The 23,030-nt window shown below is 34.5% G+C and overlaps 3 protein-coding genes across 5 annotated transcripts in view; 1 reads left to right on the forward strand and 2 right to left on the reverse strand.

The window, feature by feature from the left end:
* The window catches only part of LOC113498768 (neuropeptide F receptor), a 68,557-nt gene extending 56,186 nt beyond the window's left edge, over positions 1 to 12,371 (forward strand). For both annotated transcript variants that reach the window (XM_026878914.1, XM_026878921.1), the window contains 3 exons: positions 3,247 to 3,453; positions 5,693 to 5,926; positions 11,401 to 12,371. In XM_026878914.1, the coding sequence (XP_026734715.1) occupies positions 3,247 to 3,453; positions 5,693 to 5,926; positions 11,401 to 12,081 (1,122 nt within the window). In that variant the 3' untranslated portion in view covers positions 12,082 to 12,371. The remainder of the gene's footprint in view (positions 1 to 3,246; positions 3,454 to 5,692; positions 5,927 to 11,400) is intronic.
* Positions 12,372 to 15,816: 3,445 nt separating this feature from the next.
* On the reverse strand, positions 15,817 to 18,082 carry LOC113497251. 2 transcript variants are annotated; one of them, XM_026876842.1, is made up of 4 exons: positions 17,710 to 18,082; positions 17,204 to 17,360; positions 15,991 to 16,085; positions 15,817 to 15,904 (listed from the first exon to the last, which is right to left on the reverse strand). In XM_026876842.1, the coding sequence occupies exons 1-4, from the start codon at positions 17,741 to 17,743 to the stop codon at positions 15,873 to 15,875; spliced, it is 318 nt and encodes a 105-aa protein (XP_026732643.1). In that variant the 5' UTR covers positions 17,744 to 18,082; the 3' UTR covers positions 15,817 to 15,872. The 2 variants fall into 2 exon arrangements, with proteins under 2 accessions (XP_026732643.1, XP_026732562.1); XM_026876761.1 differs by having other exon boundaries at positions 17,204 to 18,082.
* Positions 18,083 to 19,930: 1,848 nt separating this feature from the next.
* On the reverse strand, positions 19,931 to 20,727 carry LOC113498784 (cecropin-D-like). Its single transcript, XM_026878930.1, has 2 exons — positions 20,544 to 20,727; positions 19,931 to 20,119 (listed from the first exon to the last, which is right to left on the reverse strand). The coding sequence occupies exons 1-2, from the start codon at positions 20,634 to 20,636 to the stop codon at positions 20,009 to 20,011; spliced, it is 204 nt and encodes a 67-aa protein (XP_026734731.1). The 5' UTR covers positions 20,637 to 20,727; the 3' UTR covers positions 19,931 to 20,008.
* Between the last annotated feature and the right edge of the window lie 2,303 nt (positions 20,728 to 23,030).

Genomic DNA, 23,030 nt, shown 5'->3' on the forward strand with positions numbered 1-23,030 from the left:
GTTGATTGTGTGAGAGAGAAAATTAAACAAAAAATTGTGTGACAAGTTTGCGACAATAACGTTCTATATTATTGTTTTGAGCTAAACCTGTCCTCCAAATTTCGTTAACTTCCAAAACATATAGTTCATCCAGCAATATTGGCCTATATTCCCACTTTCTTTCCCCTTCAAAGCATCCTTCTGACCTTGAAAGCATAATTAACGACATACAAGATATAATAGTGATGTCACAACAGTTTATGACAACCACCCTTAATTACTTCGGTGTTTAAGATTCTAAGGGAGTATTAATATCATAATTCCGTCACGACATTTAGATAGCAATAAATAAGAGCAAATTGCTTTTTGTAAGTTGTTGACTTGTGCATGATTTAAGATCAACGTTATTAAGGCTTTCGAACGTGGTTGAGCAAGCTTTGCAAGTGGATTCTACAATACTACTTATTTTTGTGGATTTTTTTCTTCCGGCTCGCCTTTCCAATTCTTCTTTTTTATAGTTGTTTGCTAGTCTTACCGCTTTAGGTAGAATACTGCATCGTGCACACAGCGCGGCGTGGTTAAATAGAACCTGTTACCATGGTGTTCAAAATATGTAATATTTCCAAGCCTATTATGAACAAGGTTTTCCTATGAATTTTCATAGTCAATTCAGGATAATTTTGCCGCATTTAACTAAATTTAGACTACCTACCTGATGAAAATTTTGAATGGTAAATCAAAATTCCTTTGTGAAAATTGACGTTTTACGTTTCTATGATATTCACACTTTATCAGATCGAACCCGGTTTAGTTAAAAATAGTATTTTTTTTTTATTAGAACTGTAAAATACAACAGCAATGGTACACAAAATATAAAACGATTAATTACTTAACATCAAAACATCCTATACCTTCATCAACTTACATGATATTCAAAACACCCTAATCTTCTTTATAATAGAGTTTAATAAATCCTCATTATCACATCTTTCCTGACATCCTAATTACAGGGTTCCCTCAACCATATTTTATCCAAATCGTTTCACTGTTATCCCTTACTCATTGTAACTTTTGCCGTCTGGGGACGTATTACCTTCCCTAATTTTTTGGGTTCAGAGAAAAAAGAGACAAACGGTATTCTATTTTTCAAGTCTTTCTATCAGTCAGGAGTTTTTCGTAGGCTTCTAATGGACAGCACCTACCGACCATATACCTATTCTTGATATACGTAGACTTGCTGTAGTATCATTGTGATTGTATCCATTCTTTAAAGAATAAGCAATAAAGGATATGAAAGCTAATTTCAGAATGGTATTCATTTGACTGTACGTCTTACTATTAATGCAGTGTTGCTGAGGCTGTGTATAAACAAGATTACAACTCCCTCCGTAACCGATAAAAAAAATGCTTTAGGATCCTTAAATTTTTTTGAAATACTAAATAACTTTATGAGTTTGTTTTACATGTAAATACATGGAAATATAGATAAATAAGATCATATGAAGCCTATAACCTCATATAGTACCGATAGCCGAGTGCACCTCCTGACCGTATATGTCACTATTGCCACTACTCCAATTACCACTATGGTTGAAGTTCTGTTTGTGAGATCCCAACTGTTTTCTGCTTCTTATTTCTTTTTACAAGTTCTAGTTCCAGGACTCAGACTCAGGGCTTCTTCGTATAAGTGAATTTAAAGTTTAAAGAACTCTTACATACAGGGATCCATTTCTGAGAACGAGAAAGGTTTTCTTTTAAGGGCAAAATAGAACTGGTTATACAGAACCCGTAGCGCGAGTTAAAGTTTTCCTCAAAGTATAATTCAAAAAATTCGATATGATTTTGTTTTCGAGGGTATAATTTTTCAGGTTAGGTGTGAAATTTGAAAAAAAAGTATTTTCCCTCGTTACAAAGGGGAGTTTTCTCATTTGTTATAATTTTGTATGTAACTGGTTTATGGGGGACGATTATCGTCTATAAAGGGAGTATGCGGAAGTGTTTTGAATATTTACGTGAGTATTATACAGGGTGATGCGATGTGACCGATTTTTAGACGAGTTGAATACGGTTGGGAATTGGTGGCCTATTTTTCGGGGAATAGGAAAAAGACGCTTTTGTTCGTGAGTGGAAACTAAAATGAATCTTAACGTTAGGTCGCTCTGAAACGTATTTTGACGCTATTTTGCATCTCAAAGGGATAGATGCAATATCAATCTAAAAGAAGTCTTAAAACTACTTGAGTTTTCAGTTCCTCCTACTTCTATTCCCTACGATATCAAAGACTTACAAAGAAAAAGACCTTTAAGAGCCGAAAAATATCGTAAATCTCCTATTATATAAAACTTTTGTGTCGCTGTATACGTAATTGAGATCTTCCGAAACGGTTCAACCGAAAGTAATGAAATTTTCGTTGAAATATTGGTTAAACCCAAGCATTGGGCAACATTATGTATTATGTAACTTTTTGAATCCCTGGAATTCATGTGTATAGCAAAACAACGACTTTTTCGTTTTCATGCCAGCTGGACAGCTAGAATGAAAAAAAACAACATTATGATAGTATGACTCAACAACAGCAATTACCAATTACTGAAATCTTATTGTATCTCCTATCGCGGTGCTGGATACAGGTCACACACATATTTCCATTCACAATTCTCCAGCTTGAATATTATCAGGTCTAAAGGATCACAAAAAAAAACTAATAAATACAGCTAAAAACACGAAAATACACAATAATGGTGTAAATGCTACGTTATCGCTTTTCCTTATTAACGCCGATGTCTCAGGAGGCGGTCGATGTTCCTCTTTAAATTCATTAAATATTATTTAGTTTGTGATTTTAGCTGATGATAAGTATGGCGCTTCGAGTTTTAAGTTGATTCTTCGTTTTGAAGTTTGTAAGTCATGAAATGAGATAAAATCCGTGAGAATAATGTTATTGTTTTAATTACAACGAAACTTACTACCCGGTAGATAATACCGTTTTTGTGGCTTTAAGGTATTTAATTTCGAAAATAACCAAGACAGGTCCAAATTAAATTACATTTTAGTAAAATGTTACATAAATACAACTTACGATTAAAGTAACGTTTGTGATTTTTTCTGACTCATGCAATTGTGTAAAACGTGTTCTTAAAGTTGATTGACAATGTTATAATCCAGAATTTTATTGTATCTAATAGAATCTTACCTATGTCTTTTCACAACACCCTTCCAAATACCAAAGAGCAACTTTACTTTAACATATTTCTCTGTTTGTTTCAGGGGCTGGAGCCCAACCTAAACCTAACCCTGAATGCATCAGCAAGATGGCTGATCGAAGCTTCCAGAGGTATCCAGGACCCTAACATTCTTCTAGAAAAGTTCTCTCAAAACAAGAAGGTCGATGATCCTACAAGAGCTTTACTCCTCACTTTTTATGGCATCCTGGTGGTCATCGGCGCTGTTGGCAATGCTCTCGTTGTTATATCTGTGAGTTTTTCATGTTTTCCTGTAAGTAATAATATAATGTGGTTCATATATTCTCGTAGAGAAAGAATTTCAATGTTAATTGACTCTTTAGGCAAAAATATTGCCGTTGTAGTCAAAAGTCTTTTTTATTTTGATTGATTCATGAGATAACATACACACAATCTTTGCGTAAATAGCATAGATTTTTAAATTGGAAATAGGTAAATCTGCGTTTATCATGGATACATTATCTATCAAATTTTGTATGAATGAATAATACGTACAATATTTTCAGTTTGTTTTATGTATCCATAGGCTTTGTTTAATTTGATTCTTAGAATTATTTTGATCAGTCTTTTATTTCTACTAAGGTTGATAATTTACAACCTGCTGACAGAGTTTTAAACACACCTTTAAAACAATAACGGGTCAGTTCCTTCCTTTGCGATGTCTAGGTACATGCGCCTTATTTAGGCACTTAGTGATATGCAAATGAATTTGAAAAGACATCGATGCTAACTGGGATTTAACCTTTAACTGGAATATCAGTAACAACTGATAAAAAATTCGAAAAGGAAATTTTAATTTCTAAGTATTTTCTAATTCAGTCAACACCTCTAAAAATACACCAACCTTATAACAAACGATTCAAAAGATTAATTTCCAAATCTGGAAATTTATTAACTAAAATTTATGGTGAAAATAAATTATACGTACGTATAATTATTTAAATTTGAAATTCCCAAGGAGGCTCTAATGATGGCGATTAAAATCGTAATGAGGGGAAATTATTTGGAGGCTTGGTTTCACGACCCCATTAATTCTAAATTCCTACGTATTTAGGTGACCTGCTAACTTCGGATTAGTTTAGTGGGCAATAAATAAAAATCCGATGTGGTAGTCGGACGAAAGACTGAAGGTTCCATACGACTAGGCTGAAGAAAAACAACGAAATAAACGGTTAACGAGGTACAACCTGTTGACGGACAGACGTACAGACAGCTTACTCTTAGTGATAGTGTTCTTTTTTTTCCTATTTGTGTACAAAACCTTAAAAAGATTTATAGCATTTTGGACATCAAATATTTTATTTAATAGCTTAATAGTGTGATCTTTGAGCTGCCAAGTGAGAGTTCATAGGTTCAAATAAAAAAGACACTGATCTGAAAACCACTACATACTATGTTTTTTACATAGTGTTTCCTAAACCCTGAATCCAGGTTGTACATCAACCATGAAAAGAAGATGACTTCTTCTTTTGAAAGAACAGATAAAAAAACAGATGTGTACACAGACATACAATATCATAAACGTATTTGTAATGGAAATTTAACAGTTGTAGGCAAGATAAATGATCTAGCAAGTTATGATTGACAAAAAGAGATTCTTAACAATTGGTATTATGGAGTGCTTGATAAAAATGACACATGCCCAGATAAATACCCTGTTACATATGTTACTTTTATCAACGGAATTCTATTACTAAAACCGAAATAAAACGCTGATAACGATGAAATGTTTTATGATATCTGCATGTATTGATTTTGTATTGGTAGTGTTAATTTTGGGGATATTTAGGCTCAAAGTAATATTATTGCAGTTTTTAGAGGCAGTAGTGGAGTGTCGGGTCTTATAGAGAAGTTACATACTAAAAGCAATAAAGCTAATAGAATAGACCAATTCAAAAATTTTGCGTTACTGACAATGCAAAGTTTTTTTTTCCTATTTACTATTTCTGATTAAATACTGATTAAAGTTAGTCGTTTCCCGTGGGGCACACCAAGCTCAACCCTTTCGGTGATCCTGGTATTCAGGAGTTGCAATGACGGGCATTTGCTTTGGGCTAGCTCCTTATAAAAATATGGGGAAACCACGTCACTTAATTACGATTTGAGTCTAGCTCTGCATTTATAAAAATCCATATTTCCAATGTTGATTTGATTAGATTTTCAGAGATTTTTCTTTAGAATTTTATATCTAACTGTATTCTATCAAAATTCTTATAAAAACTAGTATGATATTGTATCCATGATTATTAACAAATTTATTTATTTAAGTATCTAGAATATTTACGTGATATTTTTTATGCATAAATCTCAGACTGAACTTAATTTTGACTCTTTATGAAGCTGATAAAATAACTCTAGAAAATATTTATCTTATGATAGTGGATTAAAGTATGTACAATATTAAAACAGAATCTTTGCAAAGAAAAAACGAAAAATACAAAATGTTAATGTAATTTTTTATAATTTTTCAGGTAGTTAGAAAACCCGTCATGAGGACAGCCAGAAACATGTTCATAGTCAACTTGGCAGTATCGGACGCGTTGGTCTGCTGTGTTGGCACCCCGCTCACATTAATGGAACTTTTGACCAAACATTGGCCATTGCCCGATTGGCCCAGCCTTTGCAAAGCATGTGGCGCGATCCAGGCTATATCAATATTTGTGTCAACTATATCCATAACAGCGATTGCGTTGGACAGATATCAGGTGACTACTGATAGAATATCGTCTGTGTTTGCTCGTTTTGCTTATTCTGTATTATATTCGGTTGCTTGTTATTCGTTTTATAGGTTCTGCATATATTTAAGGTCAGACGTCTCGTATCGTAATTGGATGTGTTCGGTATGTTTGCTGTGTAAGTGACAGGTTTGATGTTATTGACAGGTTTAGATCTCTAGGTAGCCTTCTTTTTTGTAATAATATTTTTCTTTTATTAATTTCGTGCCTGTAAGAAGATCATTTCTTGTGCTGGGTTGATTGATAGATGTTCTTTCTTTTGAGAACATACGTCTTGGTTTGTATGATAAAACACAGCTAATTTAAAATGTAATTTTCTTTGAGCAGAAGGAAAGCGAAAATGTATAAGTATTTATGAAGAAAATCTCACTGACTTTAATGAAGGTTCACCAGGAATATTAATCATTTTCAGCAAAAGTAAAGTTAAATAAAATTCTTGCTATGAATTTTCCACTCAGTTCATTAAAACCATTCAGGTTCTTAAGATATTTGTTTTTCTCATTCCATTCACTGGAATGAACCATAGTTAGCTCCTTTTCATCGTTTGAAAATTGTTCGAGAAAATTTCTGTATTTTTAGCGAATGCTGAAACTACCTTTGCAGAAAAACAAGTCCATTTTCTACTTAATCCTTTTGATTTTCTTCATTTAATGGTGGAGAGTAGCGTCGACTCTTAAAAAAATAAGAAATTGCAATTTCAGAAACATTTCTTTTTTTATTAATGAAGCTTCTAATAAATATTTAAATTTATTTACAGTTTAAGTTTTAACACTGTATATTTAACAGAATACTATTCATTTCCAAAAAACAAACTCCGAAAATTCATCTTCAACATCAACTCACTTAGGTATTTGTAGGCTAATAGCGTTAAACTATTCAGTTAGCTCGCAGTTTCCGTATAGTTGTTGTTAATTAACAAAATGACTAACAAAATAATCACATAACTTGGCGTGATGTTTGACAGGTAATCAACTTATACGGCAAATTCGATAATTCCAATTCAAATTATATAATCCTTGTGACAAATGAAACTGTCATATGTTATTGTTTATGGCAAGGACGCAAACAAACAAAATAGCAATTTGAAGATCCAATAATATGCACAAATTGTTCAATTCTATGAAAATGTAAACATAATTGGAATTCGCTAATTGCAACTGTCACAATACCAGCTAGTAATATTGTTGACAATAACAGATTTAGATTCAAAAGCTTTGGCAGATTTGACCGAAATTAGAAACAATGAATATTTTGTATGATTAGTTAGAATTAGCAATACTAATTATTGTGACATTTTAAGTTTCCTTGCTCAAAGTGACCGGTCATCCGGAACCGTTCATTCAAGTCCCTCAGTCACTAGAATCAAGTCACACTTAAGCACCGTCATAGACTATACAATTGATATATTCCTGCTTTCGCTAAAAGAACATACTTAAAATTAAAAACCAAGGCTAAGCAAGCAGTCTCATGGGTGACAGATTTTATTTACAATTGTTTTTCTTTATCCTAATTGTACGGCTCCCTCAGAGTGGTGAGTCCGACTCGCAGCAATAAAAATGAGACGTTATCGCATCGTGAGAGATTTCTAAGTACGTAATCCTCACATAAAATACCCCGGATTAAGCTTGATACACATCATTAATTAATTTTAAGGCTGGGAAATCCTCATGTACGCTTACCTCCTCGGGGGAGGAAGCGCCAAGCAACGTTTCTTACATTTGGTCGGCATGTGGCAATGCATGGCAATTCACCATGCACCGGCCGCATGGCAGTCTTCGGCAATTGGTAGACGATGGCTTCCTTTCGCGTTTTAGAAGCCAACGTGTCAAGATACGTCGCAGTCTCCGTACTGGGAACTACGTCCACTGCAAGAAATCTGACTGCATGTCTCACCTATAAACAGATGAACCACAGTACCTGTCTCCCGGGACCCCTACTCAGGGTCATGATACCTGGAATACGTTGGCGTCGGACCTATGCCACTGATATTTTGGAAGTCAATAGTTTTCTTCTTTAACTGGCAATATTTTTTGGAGCTTCGCTTGCCTGGATATCGAAAGTCGGATAAAAGTGAGATATGTGTGGCTATATGTTGTGTTGTGACATTAGTCCAAGGTGTCAGCTCTTTACCAAATTTCATTTAAACGGTCTAGCTTTTGAAGAGATAACCACCATACACAACCTAACAACAAATCGTTTATTTTCTCTTTGTTACCGATGCAGAACATTAGTGTTTTAAGAATATATAATACCATTCTACTCTGTGTAAAGGTTCAGCGTCAAATTCAACATCACCCTCTTCGTTGCTATGTCCAATATAATTTGAACTCTAGCTCCATCTTGACTAGTATTTTAGAGAGCTCCGCTTAACGGGTTTAGCGATCGTTACACTAGATTGTTCTCATTGTGATAGAGTTTTGTTTAAATGTACACTATTGCAATTGTATTTTTCCTATCTTAGTTTATTCAAACCTTAAATGAAAATGCTTGGTTGAATGTGAAATGTAGTTTTCGATTTGGATGAATACTCGAAACCTTTTAGAGCTGTAAGAATTGTAAGAGTTGAATTCTTCTTAACATGTTTTCAAGGATTTTGTCCGTCCGATAGCCCGTATGCTTTGAACCATGATATTCACATTACAGACAGGTCGACATTTACACGGGTAGATTTGCCACTAAAAGAACGGATAAAAATTAAAAACCAAAGTTAAGCGAACGTTCGTTCCTGAAAATTTGATTTATAACTATTTTTCCCTCAAACTCTTCGTGAACCCATGATCACTGGACCAGATTTCATTATTCTCTGTCATATCCATGATACTTTTCGTTTGCATCGAGCTTTTCTTTACCCTCCTATTTCTTTAGTAAATGTTCTCATGTATTTTTATCCTTATTTTGGCTTTATTCATCATTCTGGTACTAAAGGAAAACTGCTTCTTATCATTTCTTAGAAACTCTTAGATATGGATGAATTCCTCATAACAATCTCTATTTACAAACAAGTTTACTTCCGAGAAATCGAACCTCCTTCATTCGTAATCCATATATTCACTACATCAAAGTCCTTCCACACTTGTTGAGGTGAACCAAACATTTAATATTTATACCTCTTTGATCGTAGATACAGTCGGCTACAGAAGTTTCCTATCACAGTACTATTTACTGAGTGCCAGTCTTTTTCATAAGAATTAGTGTTTAGTCTGCTTCGACTACACCAATTTTCAGACCTATTGTGTTACCTGATGTTAGTACTAGGTTATTTACGTCCCTCTGCTGGGCACAGGCTTCTTCCCGTAAAGTGAAAGTTTCAGATTCCAATATTTGGAACCTAGGTTTGCTTACGATATTTTCCTTCCTTGTTTTTCCGTAGTGTCCTAGAATGACACTGACACTTTGCCTGCATTGGGACCGAACCTGCACTCCGTGCATACCTATCCAAGCATAGAACCGAAAAGCCACCATGACCTGATAGAAATACAAAACACATGAGTGCAATAGTTTTGAAAATCGAATACGATAACCGACTTTTTATACCCACCGTACGTTGTGTACAACTGGGAAATTTGGTGTTACTTGATGACGTCATAATGTGTGGAACTATTTCTAACGAAACGGTCTCGCGTAAACCGTTTATATCATTATTTAAGCCAATTTGAAATCCGGGTGCTGATGGGCAATTGATTATAGCGAAAATAGAATGTTTGAAGCTAAGAATGGATACTAAATTTTCAGTTCTTGAACGAAGCTCGTAATAGAGGATAGTTGTTTTTGTAGCAGCAAGACGGTGGCTTCACGGAGTCTTATTGAAACAACAGCTAAATTCCTTCAGCAATTTATTATTTTACGATTGCCGCAATAAGGAATTTCGTCCTTATTTCTCGTCCTTGTTTCTCGTCGGGCAGTTTCACAAATATTCAAGGCATATGTTACTAGACAGTCACCCAAACTCAGAACAAGCATTTGTGGATCGAACTCGTAACACGTTGCGCACCTGGACTGGCGTGATGACCTATACCACTCGGCTATCTATGCAGTCTAGCAGAGGAGTCGAGGGACACGAAAACCAATGGCACCAACATATTCAATCAAATAACCTGGTCCAACAAACACATATTCTTCCCATTAAATGTTGTTTGTATCAATTGATCTGGTTTCAGTCTAATAGCCTGTGAATCACGTGTCAGTGTTCTGTCTAGATGTGTATTTAATCTTACTTTGGCTGCCTGCCAATATTCCCTTCACTTATTATTCATTGCTCATTCATTAGTAAGCATTCTTTCAAATCATTTATTTTTGCTGTAGGTATGTGTGTGTCTTTTTTCATTCGTTGTTTTATTGATTTAAGATAATGTGGAATGAATGTCTTCTTTTTTAATCTCATTCTTATACTATTCTTCTTATTGATTTAATTTTATTTTGGTACTATATTGATTTGAAAAGTCATGATGTTACTGACCGCTACAAAATTATGGGTTCCTGACGTTTAATCCTCAATTCCGAAATTATTGTTTGTCTTCATCTTTAATAGCTTTCTTTTCACACATTCGACAAACCAAAAAATAAGACTATAGTATTTTTTATCATGTAACCGCTAGATGTGACTGATGAGTGCCTGGAAAACGGCCTACTTGAAATAAAAACCTTTGATTTTGATTTTGATTATGACTATTTACCTTATTTTCTCTATATCTCTGTCGTTAGTATATTTATTTATTAAATTCATAGTTGGTGCGTTTTCTGTGGAAAATGCAATCATTAAGCTTTCCTCGAATATAACAGCAGGTGGTCTTTGTATTGTGGGCGATGACGACGGGACGTCTGAATATTATGTTTTGTTATGTCTTATACTGTATTTTTTAGCGTGCATTTTTCTACCTCCAATAGATACAAATAGTCAAGTAGGTATAACAGACTTATGACCGTAATAACCGTTGCTTATTCTCTCTTTTTCGTTTTAGCAATTTTTGTAAGGGTGGCAACAGAAATACTTCCCAGCGAAAATTATTTACTCCTAAAAAGAACACTTTTGGATACATTACAGGACTTGTAACATCTCATACATTATATTGATTTCTCGCAAACTGGCATTATCAATAACATTATCAGCAGTAGTAATGAACTCAGTATGCACTCTATAGATAACTTATATTGATAACTAAACGTCTAAACAGTGATGTAGATCGATGGAATTAAGATATGTCTGTATTCAATTTTTTTCAAGGACACTTATTTAAATTTTTTGCATTTTCATTGTTCTTCTATTGATGACTTGCAAGTCTCTTCTTTAAAATGCTATATGTTAGGCGTTAGAAATAGGTTCAGATGTCAACATAAATCTTAATCAAGACAAATTTAGATATTTTTTTACCGATCTTTAGGACGAAAAAGAGCATAAGCGTTAAGCAAGTATTGACATGGGTTGTAATACTTTTTTTTGCCTTCAGTTGATCGTGTACCCAACAAGACCTGGTCTCCAGACGATGGGCGCCATCGTCACCATGTTCTTCATCTGGGTAACCGCCTTCACCCTCGCCTCCCCGCTCTACATCTTCAGGAGTCTGAAGACCCACTACCTCGGCCTCATCGGCATGGACTCTTTAAGTTTCTGCATAGAAGACTGGCCCATCAAAAATGGGCGAGCGATCTACTCCGTATTTAGTTTAATCTTCCAATACTTACTGCCCGTTTTAGTTGTAGTACTAGCCCACGTTCAAATCCATAGGAGGTTAAGAGGAAGGCGAAGGACGACGAGGAAGACTCCAGCTATCCTTATAGCTATAGCTGTTACCTACGTTATAAGCTGGTTACCATTGAACGTCTTCAATTTGGTGGCTGACTTCAGCGCTGAACCATTCATGGAGGAAAAGACAATGACAATAACGTACGCGGTCTGTCACATGTTTGGGATGTCCAGCGCTGTGTCTAACCCTCTACTCTACGGCTGGTTGAACGACAATTTCCGAAAGGAATTCGAGGAGATTCTCTGCTGCTGTAAAAAGAGACAGAATAATAAGAATACTAGGATAAAAAGCAGGAAGATGGATACAGAGTTGACAGCACTGGCCCAGCTGGAGCACACAGTCACAGCCAACACGAAGACGTCACAGTGCTCGCAAATTTTCTGACTAAAGGCCTGTTGCAAATAGCATGAATCATTAAGTGTTGAAATGGAAAGCATTTGAACTCTTACGTCAATTTGTTTAGTGTAACGGTGTAAAAAGTTCCTTTACTTTTCGGATTCATAGTCAATAATTTCCCTTGTAAATACTGTAGGTAATGTATTATGTATTTAATGTAATAATATTGTGCTATACGTTTTTATGAGCCCAAAACGTACAGCACTAATATTTAATACGAAGCCTTATTTCGATTTAGTTTTAAGAATGTTTTTTAATTAAATAAACTCATGCAGATATTTGTTTGTTTTTTTTTAATCTCTGAAATATTTTAATGAAACATTAAAAAAAACCTACGCTGTAAAAGTATTTTTGAAAAATGGTCTCAAAATCGTTATTTCTTTAACAATTCGAATCCCAAAATTCATACGTAATAATTAACGTACCTTGAGTATTTCTAGTTAGACGAAAAAGCTTATAGCTAGCTATAATATATTCTTTTTGAAACAAAAATATTAATTGAGCATTCAATGCTTTTGAATGATCTTTAGGTGATTAATATTTTTGTTAAGAATTTGCTTTCTTCCTCTTCACACGATAAAACTGTAATTCCAAAACGATTTACCTTAATTAAATTCGTTCATCCATTCCTCATTAACTTTCCTTATAATTAGGTCTAACTTGATTAGTGAAACAGTAGCGAACAAGATTGAATTAAGCCACGATGTATTTGTAATTTTTAAATCTTGTAACGAGAATAATGTTCACCGTGGTACAACTTCTGGTTATGATGAGTAAGTATTTAATTATTCTTACGTTTATCAGGATTGACCAACTAGTAGCCTTGCCAGCTCATCATAATAATCACTTACCCGTATTAGTGTCCTGCTGGTCATAGGCCTCTAACATAGGCAATGAGCTCGAAATTCAGCTCTCTTTCCAGCTCATGATTGAGAAACCTGGCTGATAAATAAGTTTGATATTTGAAGAATACTAGCTTCTATGACATTAATAGGCATTTCATATTTGGTATCAGGAGCGTTAATCATAACAATAACTAAAAAAAAAGTCTTACTCGTAACCACCAAGTATTTTAATTTTAATTAACTGGTCTATGCTAGTCGCAGAGTGATATAAATTCAAGGAGGGAACTTTTGCTCTGCAGTGGGATTCAGATGTCAAAATATAAAAAAGAACTCTTACCGTAAAGTAATTCTAAAGAAAGAAAAAATATTCAACGGTAGGAAGTTTCTAAATAGCTATAACTAGAATAGTTGAATGAAATTTCCAAAGCTTTCAGTTCATATCGTTCACGGTGAAATTGAATACATCGACTATGATCTCAAAGTGGAAGACAGACCGCTACCACCAGACCTCAAGGATATGTTCACGAATAAAACTCGAACGGAACTGGAGTACGAAGAGTGCATGAGCGAATATGTACTGTGTATTAGTCATTCAAAGTAAGTATGGAGGTGGTATAGCATAAGTATTCATAATACAAACAAAAATATTTCACAAAGTAGTCTGAATATGGTCACGTCAGTCGCATGTACAGTGAATGCTGGGCCACAGTCACCACATTATGGGAGCCAGCAGACAATCTAAAAGCTTACCGCGTGGGCTGGTTCCATGTGGCCCTGAGCAGAGAATCGTGATAGGACTTGGGTGAGGCCTTTACCTAAATGTGGGACAGAGTGGGTTGGTTAAAAAAATCAGTTAAAACTTCAGTATATGTGTTGCTTTTTATGCGTAAGGTGTAGGATCGATCCCTACCCAGGCAAGTAAGAGTTTGACTTTTCAAAGTTATCTGTACTTATTCGTTTAAGTCACAACTGGCTCACGGTAAAAGAAAACTTCGTAAGGACTGTGTCCCAAATATTGGAAACTGAAATCGCTATCCCGTAGTGAGCTAGCGTGGTGACTTCAATCTGACACGACCGGAGAGAGATCCAGAGATCCACAAGACCCTCGTTTTGTGTGCCTTCCAAACCACGAAAGAACATTGTCATATTTTGCGGTCTTACCACATGACTGTCATTGATTCAACAAAAATGATATTAGCAAGTATAAATATGGTTTTTTTTTCAAGGCTTTTAGAAGAAAATTGTGAATTTTTAAGGTTTTGAAAACGGAAAATGCTTTTTCGCAACAAACTTTGGTAACGTTATTTGTATTACAGAACTGAACAAATATGTGCGCAGCATGCTACAACCCTCGTAAAAAATACATTCAGGGATATATGCGAAATGACATATGAAAACTGCAAAGTTAATACATGTAAATATTTTTTCATTTTGTACATCTTTTTTACATTGAATATACAACCATTGAACTATTTTTTGAAAAACATAACATATTAATCCTCCTAAACATATTTGGTTTTTGGCATAAGTAATTTTCACTATCATTCTCTTTAAAAGTAGTGGTTTTATCAAAATCGGTTTATTAGCTTTCAACAGCCAACTATACGATTAATCTTTAAGTAATATTATTACAGTTATGAAAGGAAGACGGTTACAGTCTAGTCTCTACTCTTAGTACAACTAATTGGCTGAAATCTTTCTGAAGATTCTCTAAAGTTTTTCTAAAATGTAACATAAAAGAAAACATGTGTTTTTCTTGAAGTTGACTCTAGTAACCGCCTTTAAATAAAAGATGTTTCAATTCTAAGTACATTTTTATCACAGTAGCAACACATTTTTCAACGTGGCTACAAAAAGCATTCAAATTATAATATAAAAGGAGGTTTGAACAAAATTCATTAACATAAGGCATGAAGGTGCATTGTGTTCCTAACGTTTGAGGTTTTTAATTGTCCGGTTAGATTTCCACCTTTGACTTTGTAGGAGTATTTATTATGCATATAATATATTTTAGCGGTAAAGATGGGTCCCATTAATGTTAAGTGAAACAGCGATACCTCAAGCTAGCTGGTTAATGTAATTCTCTCATCTATATCTATTTCCTGGAATTATAAATAATCTAAACTTATGTACAAAGCTGAAGAGTTTGTTTGTTTGTTTGAACGCGCTAATCCCAGGAACTACTGGTTCGAATTGAAAAATTATTTGTGTTGAATAGACCAATCATTGAGGAAGGTTTTAGGCTATATACCATCACGCTGCGACTAATGGGAGCGAAGATACAATGGAAAATGTGGAAAAAAACAGGGCGGGTATAAATCATAACTTATATCTCTAGGTAACCACGCGGACGAAGTCGCGGGCAACAGCTAGTTTAAGAATAAGCATCGACTACAAATACATTTGTCTACAAAAAGTAAAACTTTTCAAAAACCTTTCCTAATTGACGTTTAATATATCCAGGGTTAACAAACTATTAAAGCAATACTTGTGGAAAAAAGACGCCGCTCGAACGAATGTAGAGCTCGCCCCGCTTCTACAACTACCCATAAAATATTATATTATTGAGATAACTTATATGTCCTCTCTTGACTAGAAAAGGCGATATGAATGAGGGCTTATATCAGGAAAAGCATTCTTGTAACGATATGTAAATTTTATGTTTCAGATAACTGGGTTTATTTTTACGATGGCGAATGTCAACAAGCACCAGAAATAGGAAAAGCTAGGAAAGAACACATTGATTAATCCAATTAATCGTGAAGGGTCGGAAAAAACTGAAGCCTGCAATAAAAATGAGATTTTAAATTAGGTCATTGTAATGATAGTGAATACAGCTGCAATGCAAAAGGGCTGATTAAAAAAAAACACAAATTGATTATAAAATTTATAATAAACGCCTTTATAAAAAGAATAGCAATATGTTTAACGCCGTCAACATCTGACTTGCTTGATCATGGCCCATTCTGAAAAATAAATGTAAGGCGTTATTTTAGATATAATATAATGTTGTATAATAAAAAATCTTAGAATCAAACAGAAATTAACTCACGTCTCCAACTGTTGCAGTTCTCATATTCCATTTCACAATAGTTGTTAAATGTTCGATAATGACCATCGTAATGCCGAGCGCAAATTACAAAACGTCTGGAAAAAATCAACTTTTTGGTTATTTTGTGAGATGACTTGGAAAATAAAAAGGAAAAAGATAATGATAATGAGCGAAGAGTTATAGAGAAAAGGTGCTGTTTCATAAATCACTTAGGTTCGCTGATTGTTTTTCACTAGAATTTTGCGCATTTAAGATCTGATCAAATGTAACGCTGGTCTTTAAAATGGTCACTGAGAAACATGTCTTTCGAATTCCAGTTAGATTTTCAATGTTCTGACTAATAGTAAAGTGATATAACCGTCCAGGACTCAGATCTTAATCTCGGCACGCAACAATGACTTCTTTAATTCATAGACGTACTGCAAAGAAATCATCGCTTTCTAGAAACGGTGAAGGAGGACATCGTGAGGAGACCAGCGCAACTGAGAGTTTTCATGCGTGCCTTAAGCCACGTCAGAGTTTTTAACTCTGTTACCAGGTTGCTCATAAATCATATAAATTGAAGACTTATAAGTTTTTAAAATAGCGGTAGATATTATAACTACAAGGTTTTATTCATCTTCACACCAAAAATACTAAACCAATCACTTCCAAATCAAGGGTCTTTTGCTTTGAATTTCAAAGCGTCTTTTTGAACTGAATTTAAACTAGTCGAAAATAACTTCTCGCAAAACTTTTGGTGCGAGAAATCTTTATAAGAAAACTTAAAGCAAAAATTTGGATGAAATATGAAAATTTTATGCGAAACTTGTGAAACAAATTTTGTTTGTTTGTTGGTTGTTTAGTTGTATCTAAGATATTATTTTGCGTAAGGTTCATGTACATTGATACTTCATATCCCAAATTCAGAAACATGTAATCTTAATTCAAAATAGTGTTGATCACTTTGCACTGAACTTTGCGGTCCTTTGTCACTTGTTTGTTTTAACAAGCAGTTTCATCCCTAAGCACGAACAGAATTAAAAAAGCCTTTTTTAAAAAGAAGTAGAATTACTTTTTATTGTCTAGTGTAATTTTTGCCCTAATACCGTACTGCTGATCCTCCCAAAGACATTCCCGATTGAAGAAGATCTCCCACTTGCAACCTGTTTGGAGCATCTTGCCACCGCATCCTAGGAATTAGATATTGCTTAACAAAATAAGAATCACTCACTTGTACACTGACGGACATTTGTGGACAAAAGTAACACATCCAAAGTCAATGAGGTCAGCTTTTCTGAAGACTGTCTTCTTTGGATAATAGAGATACCGCCATGGTTTGGGAAGACTGCTGTTCACGTAGTGGGCGCTGGTTGACAACGCCAAGGACACTGGAAGGTAGCAGAAGTGGATATGAGAAGAAATTTGGAAATCCATTAGTATTTTTAAGGTTATCGAATGGGAAATAGCTATTACTATGATGTATTTCTTGAACTAATATAATATATCTAAACAGTTGGAATTACAGTCTGAAATTTGATAGGCGACTGCCTTTTCAAAAATTGCCTCACACCTTAAGGCTTATTATAAATTGACGAATTTTAAATAGGAATTTAAACTATTGTAACCCAGCAACACTGGGTTATTTATTATTGGTTACTGCTCCTCTTACCTATCTCTTTTAATATTAAAATGCCAGGACTACATATAGAATTAGAATTAACAATAAAATATACTCACATAAAACAAGTATTATTAAGTTGTATTCTCGCATTACTTGTGCGTCTGTTCTTAAACTTATGACTAACTGAAATGAATTGCATTTCACTTAGAATTACATAAGTTTTACAATAATTTTACAACTTTTTTATCTTGTTAGTTGGTTTTGTCAATTATTTTTCGAAATGATTAAATCTGTTTTGATTGTGTTCAAGGGCAACTTTAGCCGTCGATATTTCTAGATATGCATAATTTTACATAACGTTCCCTAAAAGATTCTGGTCATTCTTTCAAGACCAGTTTTGTGAAAGGTAATAAGAAACTAACCGTGGCTAAGCTATAACCGCATAAGTGAAACGATCACAGGTTAAGCTATGCTTGACGCGGTTGGTCCGTAGATGGGTGATTATCTTTGTCATAACGAGTTCCTCCATGTTTCGGAAGGCACGTTAAATTGTGGGTCCCGGCTGTTATTCCTACATCTTTGACAGTCGTTACAGGTAGTCAGAAGCTTGAAAAGTCTGACAGCCAGTCTAACCAAGGGGTATCGTGTTGCCCAGGTAACTGGGTTGAGGAGGTCAGATAGGCAGTCGCTCCTTGTAAAGCACTGGTACTCAGCTGAAACCGGTTGGACTGGTAGCCGACCCCAACATAGTTGGGAAAAGGCTAGGCCGATGATTTTATCGTTCTAACCGTCTTATAATTTAAATCTCTTCACCTTTTGAGCATAACGTATCCCTCCGTGTTTCAGAAGGCACGTTAAATTGTGAGTCGTAGCTGTTATTCATACATACATCTGTCTGTCATTTTGTCTGTCTCTGGCATCGTGGCTCCGAGACGGAATGAGACGAGATGAATGACGAAAAGTTGTCTCAGTAATAGAAGCCACTGTCTTTTTTTTCTATATTATTCAGCTTGAATAACACAGATAGAAAAGATGATGGCCCATTAGAATCAGTGTAGCCAGTTTTTTTTAAATCTAAATCCAAAGAATAGAGCAAGTCATGCTAATTTCAATCTAATAAAAAGTAATGTAATAACAAACAGACACACTTTTATTTATCCGTATCGATGTATTCCTTATAGACAAAATGGATTCCGGTAAAGAGCTGTCGCCACGCTTGTCTGACTTGCTGATTGATATATAATTACAGTAAAAGGCTGCGTTATCCTTCAAGGAAAACAGACCATAAAAACTCTACGTATAAAAAATACTCCTTTATACGTCTCAATTTGGAGTGTTTGGTGTGTATCCTGCTTGAAGTTTTGTATGGGTAGGGTTTTAATCTTACGGGGTTTAGGTGAAGCTTTTGTTAAATTTAGCAACTGACTACCTCTCCTTCATCATTTTTTTAGGAATCTGGCATCCTAAAATAAAAATTCAGATTTTAGAATTCATTTTTTTTTTCATGATTTTGTCAAAAGCCTTGGCTAAAGCACCAAGTAAATGATATTGAATGCTTACCCTTTCTTCATAATTTTATTCTCCGAAGAATAATTACAAACCAAAGGAAAATGTGTATTGTCATACAATAATATACCTTAAACTGTTAATTTTAAGATTTAATTCTACAGATGATTATTATGCAAAGCTATAAAGTGCAGCTCATTTAGTCATACTTAGATGTAATGTTGTTAGATAGAGGAACGCTGCTCGGGACTTTTTTTATAAAATCGATGCAAGCAAAAATGACTTTTAAGCCGATTACTTAAGGTTTATTCTAAATTGAGCAGTAAGGATGAACTTGACAAGTCAACTGTAACGGTTTATAGGGAATAACCTCACTTGTGTGCTGCAATCGTGGTTAAGGGGAGTCACCTCGTAAATAAGGAAATTGCACTCAAAACTGTAAACGGTCATAGAGTTCATTTTCCTCTGGCAAAAAGTCAGTTTCTGATGAGAAATTCATTTCTAGATTACTATTTATAATATTTGCCTAAAAAATATTAAAAAATGAATCCTAATAAAGACAAATAAACCACAATTAAAAAAAAAACAGATTTTAACTAAAGAAATTCCCTTGCAGCTCATTTAATTATAATTATGGGTCCATATTTAATTTTTAATTTCATTAGTATTGCCAGTTAATATAGCAATGTTAAGTAAATAGTAACAATGGGGTACTTGGCTTAATCTCATTCAGTATTTTTTGGAAATCTATCTGACTAAACAGTTTTTCTATGTCAAATACCCTATTGATTCTCAAAAATCTACGAGGATGGAAATAAATAAATATTTATATTACAAAAGTTTTCTTTTTATATTTTAGTAAAACACACACGATATAGACATAAGAATACATATAACATAAGTCTTTTCTTATTCCCTTTGCTGCTGCTCCCCTCTGGATAAAGCTGCCGCTCGTCCCAACACGTCCACAGCTGGGCCTGCGCTTTCGATAGCATCGCGGACACGCTGACCAATTCCTTCCTGTAAATAAATAGAAAGAGTTATTTTATTTATTTTATTTATTTTAAACCTCTTTTTTTATAATTTTTGGCCTCACATGACCAAGAAGAAGGACATTAATAGACTGACTGGGTTTTATTCATGACTAAAATAATCGCGATTTTTAAATAACTGCAGCCAATAAAATGTGTTGCTGTCTTCTGAAAGAGTCTTTATATCTAGTATAGTTAGTTATAGAATAAAAAACACTAATCCCGACTTTTAAATGTATTATTCATGAAAGCTTATTTTAAGTCTGGGTGTCTTGCAAATGTCTTGAATATAAGTGACACCACCGCGGCAATTCAAGAATTCCGTAGTGCGAAAATTTTTAAGTTCCCAATTATCCACATCAACATTAACAATATCACATTAATTATAAAAACAACATTAATAGTCATCTCACCAAATCCTTAAAGAAGTTCCCCGGCGCAGCGCTCACAGTAAAAAACACCATAAAGCAAGCAAAGACAAAGAACAAAATCTTAGTGAAATTCATATTTATTAAAGATTATTTTCTTTTAAAATTAATTAATAATGTAGGATTCAAATGAAGGTCCTTCTTTGGAATGCCTCGTTTCAGTTCAACTGTCTCTATTTATACGGTGGGCAGGGTATTCACATATTTTCCTTATCAATAAGGTACTGTGTTTACACTTACATTGTTGTTTGTTTATTACGGTAGGTATTTTAACGAGTTGAGTCTCAGACCTAACTGCATCCAGATTTGTAGAGTACTTTAATTTTCTATTTCGAGCTTTTACCACTTTTGGACCTATATCTAACGAAACAAACGACAACATGAAAAAATAAAACGAACTCAGTTTTTTTAAGATAAGTCGAGTAAATAATTTGGTAAAAGACTTGGTTAAGTTTATTTTTGGGATGGACTAGCTATATTGCTTAATAGAATAGAGTAGAATACCTTTATTCCAGACAGATGTCCATATTTGGTTAGTGAGTTAGTAACAATATTAACTTACAATTTAGGTATGTTAGTAGGATTAGTTTCTAATAATTTATAATTATAATTTGCACGCCTATAAAATTCCATTTACTACCCTTATCCAATGTTTTTGGAACGGGCAGTCATACCAAGTAGCTTTGACATGCAAGATACTTAATGGAAAGAGGCATGCACCCAGAAGTAGTGCATCTATCAGCTGGTGTTATTAAAGTTTAGCTTAATTATAAAAACGAAAGTCGCCGGTAAAATAGCCCGTACTATTAGCAAGCTGAAGTGGCAATAGGCGGGCCACATAGCGCGAAGTACGGACGGCCCATGGGGCAGAAAAGTTCTGGAGTGAATACCAAGTACCACCAAACGCAGCGTGGGACGGCCACCTGCCAGATGGACTGACGACCTGGTGAAAGCAGCTGAATCTCGTTGGATGTAGGTGGCAATGAACTGGAGAAGCTGGAGAACGTATGGAAAGGCCTATGTCCAGCAGTCGACAGCTATATTCTGAGTTGATGATAATGATGAGATGAGGCCTGTACTCAGTAGTGGAACAACAGTCTTTATGGCTTCAACAGAGGCATTTTTTTGTATTAGGTACCCGTAAAATATGACCGTGGTTTTTCAATGCCCGTTGTACGATTTCCAACAATACAAACGTCAAACTTCCAAGGCTAACACTGTGTTACCCCGATACTAAGTTTGATGGTAACACAGGCTTTTGTTTAAAACTTTGTGTTCGCTACAATACTGAATCCGTTCCCTTCATTATGTTACTTATCATACATACACAGTGTCTAAGACTTGGTATGGATTTCGCTATTAAAAGTGAAGTATTTAAAATGACTTATTGAGTATAACAGTGATTACCTATCTTTAAGGCGTTATCTTTAGAAAATAGACTTTACCTGGTAATTTAATTAAATGAATAGATTTGAAAAAAAACCCGCGTTTTTAAATGTCGTCCCAGCCCTTTTTATAGTTGCATTGTCATCGGGTTTGAAAATTGTCTGAAAATTCAATTGTAAAAGTCGAACCCGAAGGACAAACAAACAAGAAAAGTGCTTGTATAAAACGTGCTACGTATAAAGTACGCTGATGTAGGTTCAGCTTGTAAATGATTACCATTAAAATAATGATTTGTAATCATTCTCGTGAGGATTGATGATTTAAACGATGCAAGGGTATACTCACACGTATGTATCGAGATAGCCCGATTGGTTTCGAACCCAACTGGACTCCTTAATCATGAGGTTGGCACCGTCCCGTTGCGATTCGAAGTTGTAGATTTATGTACAAGTATCAAGAAAACTGATAAACATACTTGTAATAGATAATACCTAAAATGATAATTGGAGAAGAAACATCATAAAAGATATTTAAAGTTTAAACTGATCGGGAATCGTACTAAGACGACATACTACTAAGCAAACTGACCACTCAATCTGTATACCGTTGAAATAAATTAGTTCTAATACATTGCTGGCGATGCTACAGAAATATTCATACCAGTTCTACGCCACTCCGCAATGTATAACAAATCGCGATATTTCTCGTTCCATCTGAATAAACAGGGATGATTCAACTCTTAATTTGCTATCAGTCATACATGCTACATAGTATTAATTAATTGGCCATGCTTTAAGATAAAGGTACTTTCCCAGTTTCAATGATAAGGGAATGAACATATAAACTCTGACCTCTTAATTACGCTGTTTATATTATTAATTAAGTAATTATGTAATTATGATGTGGATATTTTTGGAAGATATTTTATTTTTAGACAGTAACAGAATATTTTTGTTCATTTAAAAGTTTATAAACATGATGGGTATATGAACTTTTGTGCACGGCTCTGTTGAGGTATTTCATCCTTTTGTTGCCATGGATTTTACAAACATTCAAGTCACATACACAGTCACCCAGATTCAGAAC

The sequence above is a fragment of the Trichoplusia ni genome, chromosome 1 (genome assembly GCF_003590095.1).
Source record: "Trichoplusia ni isolate ovarian cell line Hi5 chromosome 1, tn1, whole genome shotgun sequence".
Classification (NCBI taxonomy): Eukaryota; Metazoa; Arthropoda; class Insecta; order Lepidoptera; family Noctuidae; genus Trichoplusia; species Trichoplusia ni.